At 53.4% G+C, this 12,487-nt stretch overlaps 1 protein-coding gene across 2 annotated transcripts; it reads right to left on the bottom strand.

Moving 5' to 3' along the window:
• Positions 1–2,349: 2,349 nt before the first annotated feature.
• On the bottom strand, positions 2,350–9,907 carry TRIM50 (tripartite motif containing 50). 2 transcript variants are annotated; one of them, XM_008593693.1, is made up of 7 exons: positions 9,834–9,907; positions 8,793–9,205; positions 6,353–6,448; positions 5,217–5,447; positions 5,071–5,093; positions 3,851–3,975; positions 2,350–2,946 (listed from the first exon to the last, which is right to left on the bottom strand). In XM_008593693.1, exons 2-7 carry the CDS (start codon positions 9,189–9,191, stop codon positions 2,357–2,359), a joined length of 1,464 nt encoding a protein of 487 aa, XP_008591915.1. In that variant the 5' UTR covers positions 9,192–9,205; positions 9,834–9,907; the 3' UTR covers positions 2,350–2,356. The 2 variants fall into 2 exon arrangements, with proteins under 2 accessions (XP_008591915.1, XP_008591913.1); XM_008593691.1 differs by having other exon boundaries at positions 8,793–9,894.
• Positions 9,908–12,487: the final 2,580 nt, after the last annotated feature.

Raw genomic sequence — 12,487 nt, 5'->3', positions numbered from 1 at the left:
GTCTCTTTGTTGTGGATTTTCTGCATTTGTTTGTTTTTGAGCACTTTCTTACTTTCTGCCACCACAAGATATCCAAGGCCCACTTTGTATGTTTCCTGCCTCAGTTCTAGAATCAGCTATTTCTCCAAGGAGTCCTGGTTCCTTTGACTGGAGAATGACATTAGAAACCAAGACCTGGGGACTAGGTGACCTGTTTCTTTTAACTTTTTGATGCAGCCATTAGAAAACGTACCATCGTGTATGTGGCTCACATAATTCTTTTGGGCAACACTGTTTAGAGTCTCCTCTGTCCTAAATATACCTTCCCTTCAGCCTACTTCTCTCAAACTCGTGACCCGGTTCTCTTCCCTTCATTAAACTTTTTAAAAGGAAAGTCAGCAATCATTGCCTTCACTTCTTCATCATAGGCTGTTATTTAAGTCCCTGCACTGTCTCCCAGGCCACCCCACTGAGATGGCTGCCTCCACACCACCAGGAGCCCCAGCCTTCCTCTCGCCCTTGCCTGCCGCATCTCTGCCTCACAGCCCTGCATGCACACCCTCCTTGCTGTAAAGCTCCCCCTCTGGCTTCCCTGACTCCCCCTGCTGCCCTACCCTCCGTTCCTCTGGCCATTTTTAGGTCTCCTCGGCGACCTCATCCGAGCTGCTCCTTAGGTTCTGGTGTCCATCTTCTGACCTCCTTCCCATCGGTCTAATATTTTCTCCCTGGGCAGACTCGCCCACTCCCACACTGTCATTACTGCGGGATAACGTCCATAGGTACTAAAGTAGCATCAATGGCCCTCCCTGGTCCAGCTGCAGTGTCCCACGTCTTTCAGCCTAAATGCCACCTGCACGTAGGAAATCAGTGCTCCTTCCTCTGCTTTCTCCCTATCGGACATGTATCGGGTAAGAGCTCTTGGCTGCAAGACGCAAGCACTAACTCTGGCTAGCCGAACCAAAGCAGGGATGTGTTAAGTGCCTGCAGAGGGTCTGGCTGGAGGCAGGAAGGTGCACTCAGACAGAGAGGAAGAGGAGAGTTTAAAGAAGAGACTCTTTATGAAAGAACAGTCAAAGTTAAGGGAACCGGCAGGAGACGATGCAGTACTCAGGCCAGCAACACTGCTGCACCCCCAGGCCTGAAGGAACAGGGGAAGAGTGACAGGAGGAGAGCCACCTGACGGGAGTCTTTGGTAGAGGGAAGCTGCCAACCCAAGCCCAGCAGGCAGGAAACCAGGAAAATGAGCACCTCAAACTCCCTCTCCTGCCCTGGATCTCCTGCCAGTGCCTCCCATACTGCACCCAGCAGGAAGCCGGAGGTTTTGCATTCTGTCAGGGCAGCCAGTTCTAGACTGCAGCTGAGCTCTGCAAAGTCTGCAGCTCTATTCTGAAGGAGGCAGGGCAGAAGGCCTCAGGCTCCTCACGACCCGCCTGGGACAGCCTCCTGTCCTCTCCTGTCCCTGGACACCCCTCGGGCAGGCTGCGGGGCAAGTCTTGGCCTGCGTGGGTTCATGTCCAGGCACCAGGGTGGAGCCGTCACAAAGGCTCTCAGGCAGCCCCATGGGCTTCTGTGGCACAGGGCTGTGCCTCTTCTCTTGAAAGCACCATGTCTTCAGGTGACTCCGCTCCAGCCATTCTCTCTTCCAATTTTCAGATTCTTGAGAGAGGATTCAGTTGTCCCAGCCTTGGCCTGCGGGACACCAGGCCATCAGCTGTGATCAGATGTGGCCTCCGGGCACACTGCCAGTGCCTGCAGTCTTCAGGGCTGGGCAGCACCCCCGTGTGACCCCCACTTGCTTCTGCTTTGAAGTAGTGTCCTTTCCATCTCATCTACCTGAGAGGGGGACTGGAGAGGTCTCTGAAGATGGAGCAGCGACTGAGCGGTTGATGTGACTCTAACCATAGACCAAGTGAGCAGGGCGTGGAAGTGAGACCTGGCCCCACCAGAGATTAGAGCTGCTTTAAAAGACTCGAGCATAAAGCAGTATCTATGTACAGTAGCTAATATTTGAAAATCATTTAAAGAGAAAGAAATAATGTCAAATTTATTATCCTTAAGAGTTGTTTTAAGTTCACAATGATAAGGAAAAAGTATGTGTAGGAATGTTTCCACCCTCAGTTGGGAGAGTAAGCACAGAGAGCCACCAAGAGGGACCGGGGGAGCTCAGTGTGACCCGTGGATGCCAAGGCCTGGTTCTGCTAACTGAGGGGAACTTAACAAAATATGCCCCTGGCTGATGGGGAAGGGGTCATGGTCCTTCTCCCCATCATCAAATGTTCCAGGACTACTCAGGCAAGAAGACCTTCCCAAACAGTGAAGACGTGACCTCAGGACCCAGCAGAACCCCATGAGTCCACCGTGCCCAGCACGGGCAGCCCTACAGCTTGGTAGGAGGTGGGGGGCTGAGGTGGCCAGGCCTGCTGGGTGGGGGCAACACCAGGGGCAGTGAGTTGTTGCCCCTCTCATGCCAGCACGTGTCCAGGATGGGGTAGAGCTTGCCCTGGAAGTCAGCCTGGAATGTGTAGAGTGGCCGCAGGTCATCAGGGCGGTCGGCATCAAAGAAGGTGAGCTCTCCCTGCTCGTAGTGCAAGTAGACCCCGATGCGGTGGGGATGGCCCGCCACCGGCAGGGGCACACGTGGGCAGCCGAAGGCCTCGTACAGCCGGCCCTCCTTCAGGCCAATCAGCCACATGCCGTGCTCCGGGGACTTGCTTAGCTTGCCCTTGCGACTGGCTGTGCCCTTGATGACCCCCAGGCGCCAGTCACTCTTGCTGCCCACCACCACCTCCCAGTAGTGGCGGCCGCAGGAGAAGCCCTGGCTGGCCAGGACACAGGTGTTGTAGTCGAAGCGCTCGGGTTGGCTGGCACGCCGCTGGGTCAGGAGCCCACATTGCACCACTGTGTTGCCCTTAGACAGCTCCAGGAGGGGATGGGCAGTGGCAGGGTCCAGCTGGAGAGACTCTGGGTCTGAGAAAGAGATCAGAGAGGCCTGGTAAGCCACACAGAAGGCAGCAGACCTGCCTACGGGAGGCCGATGGCAGGCCCCGAGCTTCACGGGATGGGAACACTGTCCTCTCGTCTTAGGATCCCCAGGGCCTAGAAGGGCAGCACAGGGCTGTTTGCTGAATGAATGAGTGAGTGAGTGAATGAGTGATGCCTGAAGAGGGGAAAAGGTGGAATCATGGTTAGGGACAGGTACAGGCCCGCCACCCAAGGTGGAGATGCTGATGGGAGGACCTGGCAGGTGGCCTGTCACCTGTGCTCCTCAGCCCAGCCGCGAGGCTTTCTGCAGAGTCCATAGTAACTGCAGCTGTTGTATTTGCTAGCCCAGTCAGCCTGTTCAAGGACAAACTATCCCAAGTGACCTTTTTGCTAGCTACCAGCTAATCAGTCTACCCCCAAAATGTGCAAACAAGATTCACTGTTCACAGGCTGCAATTTCCCCTCCCCCTCCCCCTTTTCTTTTATATAAACCCTGTTTTTGCCTTTGATGGATGCAATCTGTCCACTGATTGATTTCCCTTATGTACAAGTAAACAGCATGCTAGTATTAAAGGAATTAGTTAAATTTTTTTTTTTTTTGGCAAAGAGCTGTGGCAACCATTTATTAAGCACTAAACTACACACACGCACACGTATATACAAACCCTGCAGCCCAGCCAGGTGGGTGTCAGCAGCCTCTCTTTACAGATGAGCAACCTGAGGCTCAGAAATTATACAAGTTTCCCAGTCACCCAGCTAGGAAGAGGTGGAGCTGAGCTCGAACCTATGCTGTCTGGAGGAATCCCAGCTCTCACCCCAACCCAAGCAAGCTGCTGCCCATCCTGGGCAGAAGGCAGCCCTCAGGAAGGAGGATGGGTTGGGGTCTGACCTGGCAGAACTTTCCGGAAGAGCCTTTTCCACACAGTCAGCTTGATGTCGGCCTGGTGGAGTCCCGGCTTGAAGGAGATGGGGCTGAACGTGCCTTCCAAAGGCCGGGCCTGCTGGAGCTCTGCTCTGTGTGCAACAGTTCACAGTGACAGGAGAGTCGTGTGCCACACAGGTCACCCCAGCCTTCCATCCCGACGAGAGTCCACCCGGCCAAATCCATAGCTGGGGCCTGTGCATACACGGTGCCCACCCCTCTCACCCGCTTCTTAGAGGACCTGCCTCTTTCCTGGAAGGGGAAGCACTCTATAGCAGCAGTTCTCAAAGTGCTGGTCCAGGGACCAGTAACATCGACATCACCTGGGAGCTTGTTAGAAATGCAGGTTCTTGGGCCCCACCCCAGACCTGCCCATCAGAAACTGATTACTGGGGCCAACTACTCTGTTTTAGTAGCCCTCCAGGTGGTTCTGATGCTTGCTGAAGTCTGAGAACTATTTCTCTGTATCCCAGCCACAGCCCCAGGGGACACCTGTTCCCAACTGAGCAAGCCAGAGTCTGTGTCCATTCATTTAATCCCATGTCTCCTAACCAAAGTGTCCCCAAGACAAAGAATTTTGAGAAAACAAGGAGTCTCCCATAAGCACTGTCTGAGGAAGGCTTGGGAGCTGCAGGAATTGATCATTTGTTGGGACTGAACATGGATCCGATCCCTTCCATTTCAAGGCCCCTCATTCTGGCCATCACCCCCCCTCTCCCACCTCATCTCTCCTTCCTCCTGGCATCGTACTTTACACCCCAGCCACACGGAACTTCTCCTAACATCCCAGAGTCCGTGCACCACTCCCCCTTTCACGGGACTGTCCCCCACTTTGCTTGCCTCTGCCTCTCTCAGCTGTCAGCCTGTGCCCCTCTGCCAGTCAGTACCCAGACATCACCTCCTCCTCATGGTATATCTGTAGCTCGAATGAACTTCTGTGGTTCTAGGTACCCACAGTGATGTAACCATAGTTCACCATCTGCCTCCCCCCACATGTACGAGTCCCCTGAAGGCAGGGACATGACTTTCATCTGTGTTCCCTGGGCTTGATTACAGAGCCAGATGTGGGCAGCTGCTCCGGAGGCACTGGTTAAAATGAATGGAGGAACTAGGGGAGACAAGATACCCATGCCCGCAGCCCCAGACCCGCTGAGATCTCCCCCAGCAACTCCCGCCGAGGTCATTACCTGGAGGCCATGGAGTGGTACTTCTGGAAGACAAGAGAGGCAGGTTAAGGCTAGGGGGTGGCTGTGCAGAACCATGGGGACTGTTAGGAAAGGAAAGGCTCTGGGGCGTTGGGCCTTGGCATGGGGACAGTCCCTCATCGGCTCACCCGGATGAACTCGTGGTGACTCTCATTACTGAACTGCTCCAGCACACGCTCGGCCTGGGCCAGCCGCTCCCGAGTGCCCCGGGCCTGCTCCAGCTGCATGTCCAGAGAAGCCACCAGGCCACGGGTGTGACCCTCTACCCCCTCCAGGCAGTGGGCCTTCTCCTCGTCCACCAGGTGGTGCAGCTCCTGGAACTCACGGCGGATCACCCAGCTGAAGACATCAGACTCATTCTGGAACAGGGAGGGCCAGTCACGGCAGAGTCACAGCTGAGCTGCCTGGCTCTGGCTGGCCTCAGTGTCCCCAGGGGCCTCCTGACTGGGGCTCGTTCTGAGACCTGAGTCCCAGGGGAGGCTGTGGGCTGACACCTGCCAGGGAGTTCACACTGTGCTTGGGAAGCCCTAGAGGTGGCCCTGCAGTAGGGCGGCCCGAGGCAGGGGAGAGGCTGGACCCCCAGCCCTCATTTCAAATGAATGGCTCTGCTTTTGCCTGTTTCATCACAGGTTCCACAACTGAAAAAAATCTGAAAGCCCCGGGAGAGCAGACTTTGGAGTGCGCTAGCCCAGGAGTCCCTGTGGACCCCTGAGCTGTGCCTCCCTCAGACGGGGATAATGTTGCCTCCCTCCGGGGCGAGGAGGGTTAAATGAGACAGTGCACGATGCTCCCTGATACTGGATGCTCCTGCTCCTGTTTCACAACCACCTCCAGGCCCGGGCTCCACACCTCCCAGCCCCAAGGTGCCTCTAGTTTTAGGAAATCAGTACCAAAGGCTTCTGGCCTTTCCACACCTGTGCTCCCAGGTACTGGGAGGGCACCATGACAGGTTGTCAAAGTCAAGCAGACACAGGTGGTATGGTGCGGGGGCAGGGATTGTGCCCACACTTTGGGTTGTTTACTTCTGGGACTCAAGTCCTGGGTTATCTCAGTCCCAAGGACATGGAGGACAAAAACCAACTTGGAGCCAGTCCTGACAATTCCCCTGAGAGGATCTGCACCTCCCCACCCTGCCCTGGAATGCTTTGAATTCTGGCTTTATGTGGAGGGCCTGGTTTTCTGCAGAGGACGAATTGGAACTGGGCCCTGCAGGACAGCGAAGGTGGCCGGTTCTGGGGCAGGGGCAGAGGGAAAGGGCACTCACGACAATCCGGGTCTTGTTGTTCACGAGTTTGGCGATATGTTCATCCACTTTCTTCTGCTCTTGCTTCAGGTCAGAGATGAGTGCTGCGAGCTCCTCCTGGGGGCAGCATGCCAGGGCCCCATAAGCAGTTGGCCCCGTCACCCCCCAGCTCCTTGGGACCAGCCCCAGGGCCTTACCTTTCCTGAGAGTATCCCAATGGCCACAGCACTCCCCATGGAACCAGGGTAGGGACCAGAGCTACCCCTGCCCTTGACTCTTGCCCCTCTCCAGGCTGACATTGCACACTCTGGGCTGCCTGACTCCAAACCTGACTTAGCCTCATGAGTAACAACCCAGACCCCCAGACCACCATCTGGCTCCACTACTTGACCAGAGCCCCTGCTGGGTTGTGCCTGTGCAGTGTACAGAATCTTTGGCTTAGATTGTTCCCAAGAACAATCTAAGTCTCTCTGTATGAGCCTTTCTGGAAGGGAGCTGAGTGAAGAATAAAGCACGTGTAGGGACAAATGGACACGAAGTCCTTGCTCTGGATAACAAGGCATCAGAACATCTCACAGTGGCCAAAGAGGGGCCACTCTCCCCAGGCAGAGAGGGATGGGACTAGTTCCTTCCCATCAACTGGGCCACAGTGAGAGGAAACTAAATTATGCAAACTGATCAATCAGTCAGTCAAGTATCTCCAGATCTTGATAGATAGGAGAGAACAGGAATGCCTGAAAGGGAGCAGATAGGGGAATGTGACTTAGGTGCATTCTGCGTCGCATCACAGAGAAGAGTCAGGATCATAAAAACACAAATTCAAAATGGGGGCCCATCTGGGCCTTGGCTCCTACCCAGAAAGGTTGGACAAGGTCCCAGCTGTTTTTCTCTCCTGGGCAGCCCTTCTGCTAGTAAAACACAGACTCGATTTCCTCGCCCACAATTGGCTTCCTCCTTCCACACGCCCCTTAATCTGCTCTTGCCAAGACAATCAATTCTTACTGCTACACCTAACCAACCTTTCTCAGTCCCCATAGCCATTTCATGCAAGTGATCTCATTTCTCTGTCCCTCTGATTCCAGGAGGCCACACCCAGCCAGTGTTCCTCCTCCCTCTGTCCATTCTTTCTGTTTCATTTTTGGGATTCTCTCTCGCTCTACCCAAATCTTAAACCCTGGTGCTCCCTGGGGCTGTCATCAGTGTCTTCCCTTATCACTCTGTAGACTCTGCAGGGTTGGTCTCCTCCACTCCGGTGGCTTCCATTACCACCCAGATGTAGACCGCTCCCCAGCTCTTGCCCAGAGCCCCTCTGTGCTCCTGGCCTCCAGACACTCACACCCAACCGCAGGTCCCACAGGCACCTCCCGCTCTGCCTGCCCACTCTGGATCCTCCCCCGTGCTCCCTCAGTCTGTGCAAGGGGAAATTACAGACATGGGAGTCGATGTTGACCCCTCTGTCTCCCTCATTCCCACATTCAGTCGTCAGGGTTTTTTCTTTTCTGTCTTCCAAGTATCTCCTGCACCTGCCCCAGGCCTCCTGCTGGGTCCCACCTACATGGTTCCTGACATCCTCATATCTGGCTCTGTCCTTCAGCCTAACTCTCCAATCTACCCCCTGGCCTGAGGGATCTGCCCACATCACAACCTGCTTGAAACCCTCCAGTCCCCCTCACTTTGACTCCCCAACCACCATGCCAAGTACCCTCCTTCCTATAACAGGAACCCTTCCTGCGCTTTTTTGACCTATCGGCAGTGGAAAGAAAGCTGGCCTTGGTTTGAGTCCCAGCTGTGCCATTTTACAAGCTGTATGACCTTGGGTAGGACCCTTACCTTCTCTGAGCCTTAGTTCCCGCATTTGTAAAATTCAATAGTAACCTCACCCACCCTGCCTCACAGAATTGTTTCAAGGAGTAAATGAAATTGTGTAGATGAAACAGCTTCATAAACTTCAGATCAACCTAGTAACATAAGATGGTATTACTATTATTAATCTCAAATGATGATCTGCTAGATCTGGGTAACAGTCCACGAGGGTAGGAATTCATTGATTCAACAAATACACACTGAGCATCTACTATGTGCCAGCACAGCTCTAGGCACTGAAATACACCAGGGAACAAAACAAAGTCCCCGCCCTCATGTGCCTGAGAGCGCAGGCAAGGGAGCGATCAAAAACCACGACGGTTACAAAGGAAAAGCAGAAGAAGGGGCTAGCAAGTGACACCAGGGGGCTGTCCACCATGCATGTCACAGTAATCCCCAGCACCTGGTTAGGGCATCTCCTCAAAACATGGTGAATGAATGGATACTCCAGGGCAGGGATGGAGGGAAATCAAGTTCTGGCCCCAGAACTCTTGTCCATGCCAGGTGGCAGCACCAGAGAGGGCAGGAACCCAGCTCCAAAGCCCACAGGCGCTGTCCCTCACTCCCCACCCAGCCCCCAGCAGCCCTCCCTTCCCACCTTCATGCGGCTGTAGACAGTGGAGACTGGAGTGACTTGGTGGTGCTGGTGGGAGCCCAGCAGGCCACAGAGGCCACAGATGAGCTCCTGGTCCTTCTCACAGAAGAGGCTGAGTGGGTTTCGGTGGTACGTGCAGACCTTGGGCTCCAGGTCCCCGGGGAGCCGCAGGGCTTCGATCACCCGGGCCAGGGAGACGTTGGGCGGGGAGCTGCTGCCATCCACCGCCTGCCGGCACACGGGGCAGCGCAGCTCCGAGTCTAGATGGCAGGACAGGGAGACCAGGCAACCCTTGCAGTAGGAGTGGCCGCACTGCAGCATCAGGGGTTCCTTGAAGACCTCCAGGCAGATGGGACACTGAAGCTGGTCCTCTAGCTCGGGCACACTCGCCTGCCAAGCCATCCACGCTGCCCAGGCTGAAACACAGGCAGCCACCCTCGATCCTGCCCCCGCCCCTGCTGCGCAGCACTCGCCCACTGCCCCCAACCCCAAGGGCCACCAGAATTTTAGAGGGAAGGATGTCGGTCCCGGATGCCAGTCCTAACCCACTATGACCTTGGACCTCAGTTTCCCCATCTGTAAAACAAAGGGCTTAAATGAAAAAATGGTCACATGGAGATGTATTATTCTACATTTTGTACTTAGATTTGGAGGTAAACCTGGAAAGGGCCATCAGCAAGGTCATTTGGAGTGAGACTAATAATGTCCAGCCCCAGCAGGCGTGCTGGACAGCAAAAACAAGCAAAGCTCCTTCCCACCTTCCAGATCAGTCCTTAAAATTTCGAGCAACTGTTGAAATCATTTGTAATATAGATTCCTGAGTCCCACCTCCACGGATTCTGCTCCACTGAGACCCAGAAACCTGCGTTTGTAATAGATGCTCCAGCAATTCTAGAGCAGAGAGTTCTGTCCTAGAACAATACTGTTGCCAAGAGTCTGGGACCTGGAAGGCTCTATCCTGTGAAAACGGATTGGCAAGGAGAGAGGAGAAGCGCAGTGGCTAAAGTCAGCAGCAGACCCAGGGACAGCCCGACACTGGACTACCTGTTTCTCACGGTCTGCTGGGGCCTCAAACCAGCATCACTGACTGAATCACTCGGCCTTTTCTTCTTCCCGGGATGGGACAGCAGACACAGAGACCCCGGCGGTGCAGCTGGACGCCTCCTCCACTGCCTGGTCTCTGCCTCTTTTCTCCTCCCCTTTCCCAGCAACACCCCTGTGTCCCCAAGGTCACCTAGAATCAGGTGGAAACTGGGTCACATCACGGGACTGGGGAGGCAGCCTCTGTTGTGCCCGCTCTGATAACTGTGACATTCAGGTGCTGGCCTTGGTCAGGATGGGGGGAGGGGCAGAGACAGAAGGACTGGGAACGCCCGTCCCACCTTCCCAACCCAAACCGGAGCAGACACGTGCCCGGACACAGTTCTTTCTGAATCTCTCTCTCTCTCTTAAGAATTTGAAGATATTTTATTTACTTACTTAGCTCTTTTAATTGAAGTGTAAGTTAAAGTGCACCAATCATTTTATTTTTAAAGGTTTTTTTTTTTTTTTTTTTTTATCCCTTTTATTAAAATTTTAATTAAAAATGCCCAAAAATTTTTTTTTTTAAAGTTTTTTTTTTTTTTTTTTTTTTTTTTTGGCAGCTGGCCAGCCAGTATAGGGATCAAAACCCAGACCTTGCTGTTATCAGCACCACACTCTGAGCAACTGTGCTAACCAGTCAGTCTTGAGTGCACCAGTCATAACCGTAGAGTTTGCTGTACATCTTACGTGTGCATACTCACTCTCAAGATCAGGGAGTAGAACGTTTCCAGCACCCAGAAGGCTCCCTCGTGCCTCTAGTCAGAACCCCTAACAAGGGCAGCCACTATCCTGACTCATATCGTTATATCATCATGTGCCTGTTTTTGAATTTTGTATAAACAAGATCACATAGAATGCACTTTTGTGCCTGACTTCTTTCACTCAATACTCAATACTATTAAATTATGAATTTTTTTTTTTCCTTTTTGTCCTTTTTGGTGTCCGGCAACGGATCGCAACCCTCAGTGTCACGCCCGTACCGGACCGGGACCAGCAACGGGATCGCAACCCTCAGTGTTGCTCCCACACCTCGCTCAGCCAGCGAGCGGGAACCGGTCTGTATGTGGGATCCGAACCCTCAGCGGGAGCGCCACCGCACTCCCAAGCGGCGCACTGCAGCAGTGCGCCACCCGGCTGGCCCTAAATTATGAATTTTTTTATGTGAAGTCTTTCAAGGTTTAGAAGCTCAATGACATTCTGCTATATGGTTGATGAATATTCGGTCATATTATACTGTATATATTGCAGGGGTGTGGTGGGGAATTATTGATTGGAAAAGACAGGAGTGGGAGAGGGTTTCCAGGAGTGTTGAGAAATAGGGAGCTCTAGGGCCGGCCTGTGGCTCACTTGGGAGAGTGCGGTGCTGATAACTCCAAGGCCATGGGTTTGGATCCCTATATAGGGATGGCCAGTTAGTTTACTTGGAAGAACGTGGTGCTGACAACACCAAGTCAAGGGTTAAGATCCCCTTACTGGTCATCTTTTTTAAAAAAAAAAAAAGAAAGAAAGAAAGAAAGAAACAGGGAGCTCTAGGACAGCAGATCATGGTCCCAACAGGCCTAAGCACCCATGTCTGCCAGCAGGATGAAGTCTCCACCCCAGTGACAAGCAAGGCCAAGGTCTCGCATAGGCAGGTATGATACCAGAGGAGAGGGACTGGGAAGCCTCAACCCACCCTATCCTCTTACTAGGTTCTTGACTCGACCACAGGAAAGAATTCAAGAGCAGAGTCACGGGAGAAAGTGAGAACAGGTTTAATGTAACAAATGAGATACAGATTTCACAGATTTCTCAGTGCAGCCTAGCTCCGGAGACTGAGCAGGGCCCACACCAAGTTTAATACAAAAACTAAAAAAAAAAACCACACTTAAAGTTTAGTACAGAGTACAGGCTGGCTCAAGAGAGTGAGCAGCCACTTGTTGTAAATAAGTTTAACACAAAAAGAAATACACACTGCACAGGCAGAGTGGAGGCTGGCCCCAGGAAAGTGAGCAAGAACCCTGCCTCCTGCTGGGATTCCGCTTTTAGCATTTTGTTATCTAATACATATTCATGATATCTAGTGAATAGTCAACTAAGGGATTGGTTCCCAATTACATAACATAGTCTTTTTTTTCTTTTAATATCATTTTCTTTACATTCTAAGATGTTGTTGCAGAGCAACTGGGGGGAGGGGGAAAGGGGGAGGGAAATAGGGTGGGAGGAGGAGGAAGGAGGGGGCACGGTAGAGGCCTGTGCACCCCCCTCATTCCAGCAGGGGAGACTGGGGGCTTCCAGTGGTGGCTTGGTTGTTACCGGGCTGGATGCAGATGTCAGGAGGGTGTGGCTGAAGCCCTTGGCCCCCTACTGCCCAGGCACAGGAGCCCAGGGAGTTTCTGGTGGCAGGGTGGTGGTTGTCACTGGGCTGGTTGCAGATGTTGGGGTAGCATGGTTAAGGCTCTTGGCCCCACTGCCCTGGCTTGGGAGCCTGGGGTGCTTCCAGTGGTGGCCTGGTGGTTACTGTGCTGGCTGCAGTCTTCAGTGGGGCATGGCTGAGGCCTATAGACCTCCCCCCTCCCCAGCTTTGGAGCCCAGGGGGTTTCTGGTCCTTCTAGGTTTTATAGGTGTTCTTTGGT

The sequence above is a fragment of the Galeopterus variegatus genome, unplaced genomic scaffold, assembly GCF_000696425.1.
Source record: "Galeopterus variegatus unplaced genomic scaffold, G_variegatus-3.0.2 Scaffold9530, whole genome shotgun sequence".
Taxonomy (NCBI): Eukaryota; Metazoa; Chordata; class Mammalia; order Dermoptera; family Cynocephalidae; genus Galeopterus; species Galeopterus variegatus.
Note: the sequence above shows the minus strand (reverse complement) of the source record. Positions and strands in the feature narration are given on the sequence as shown.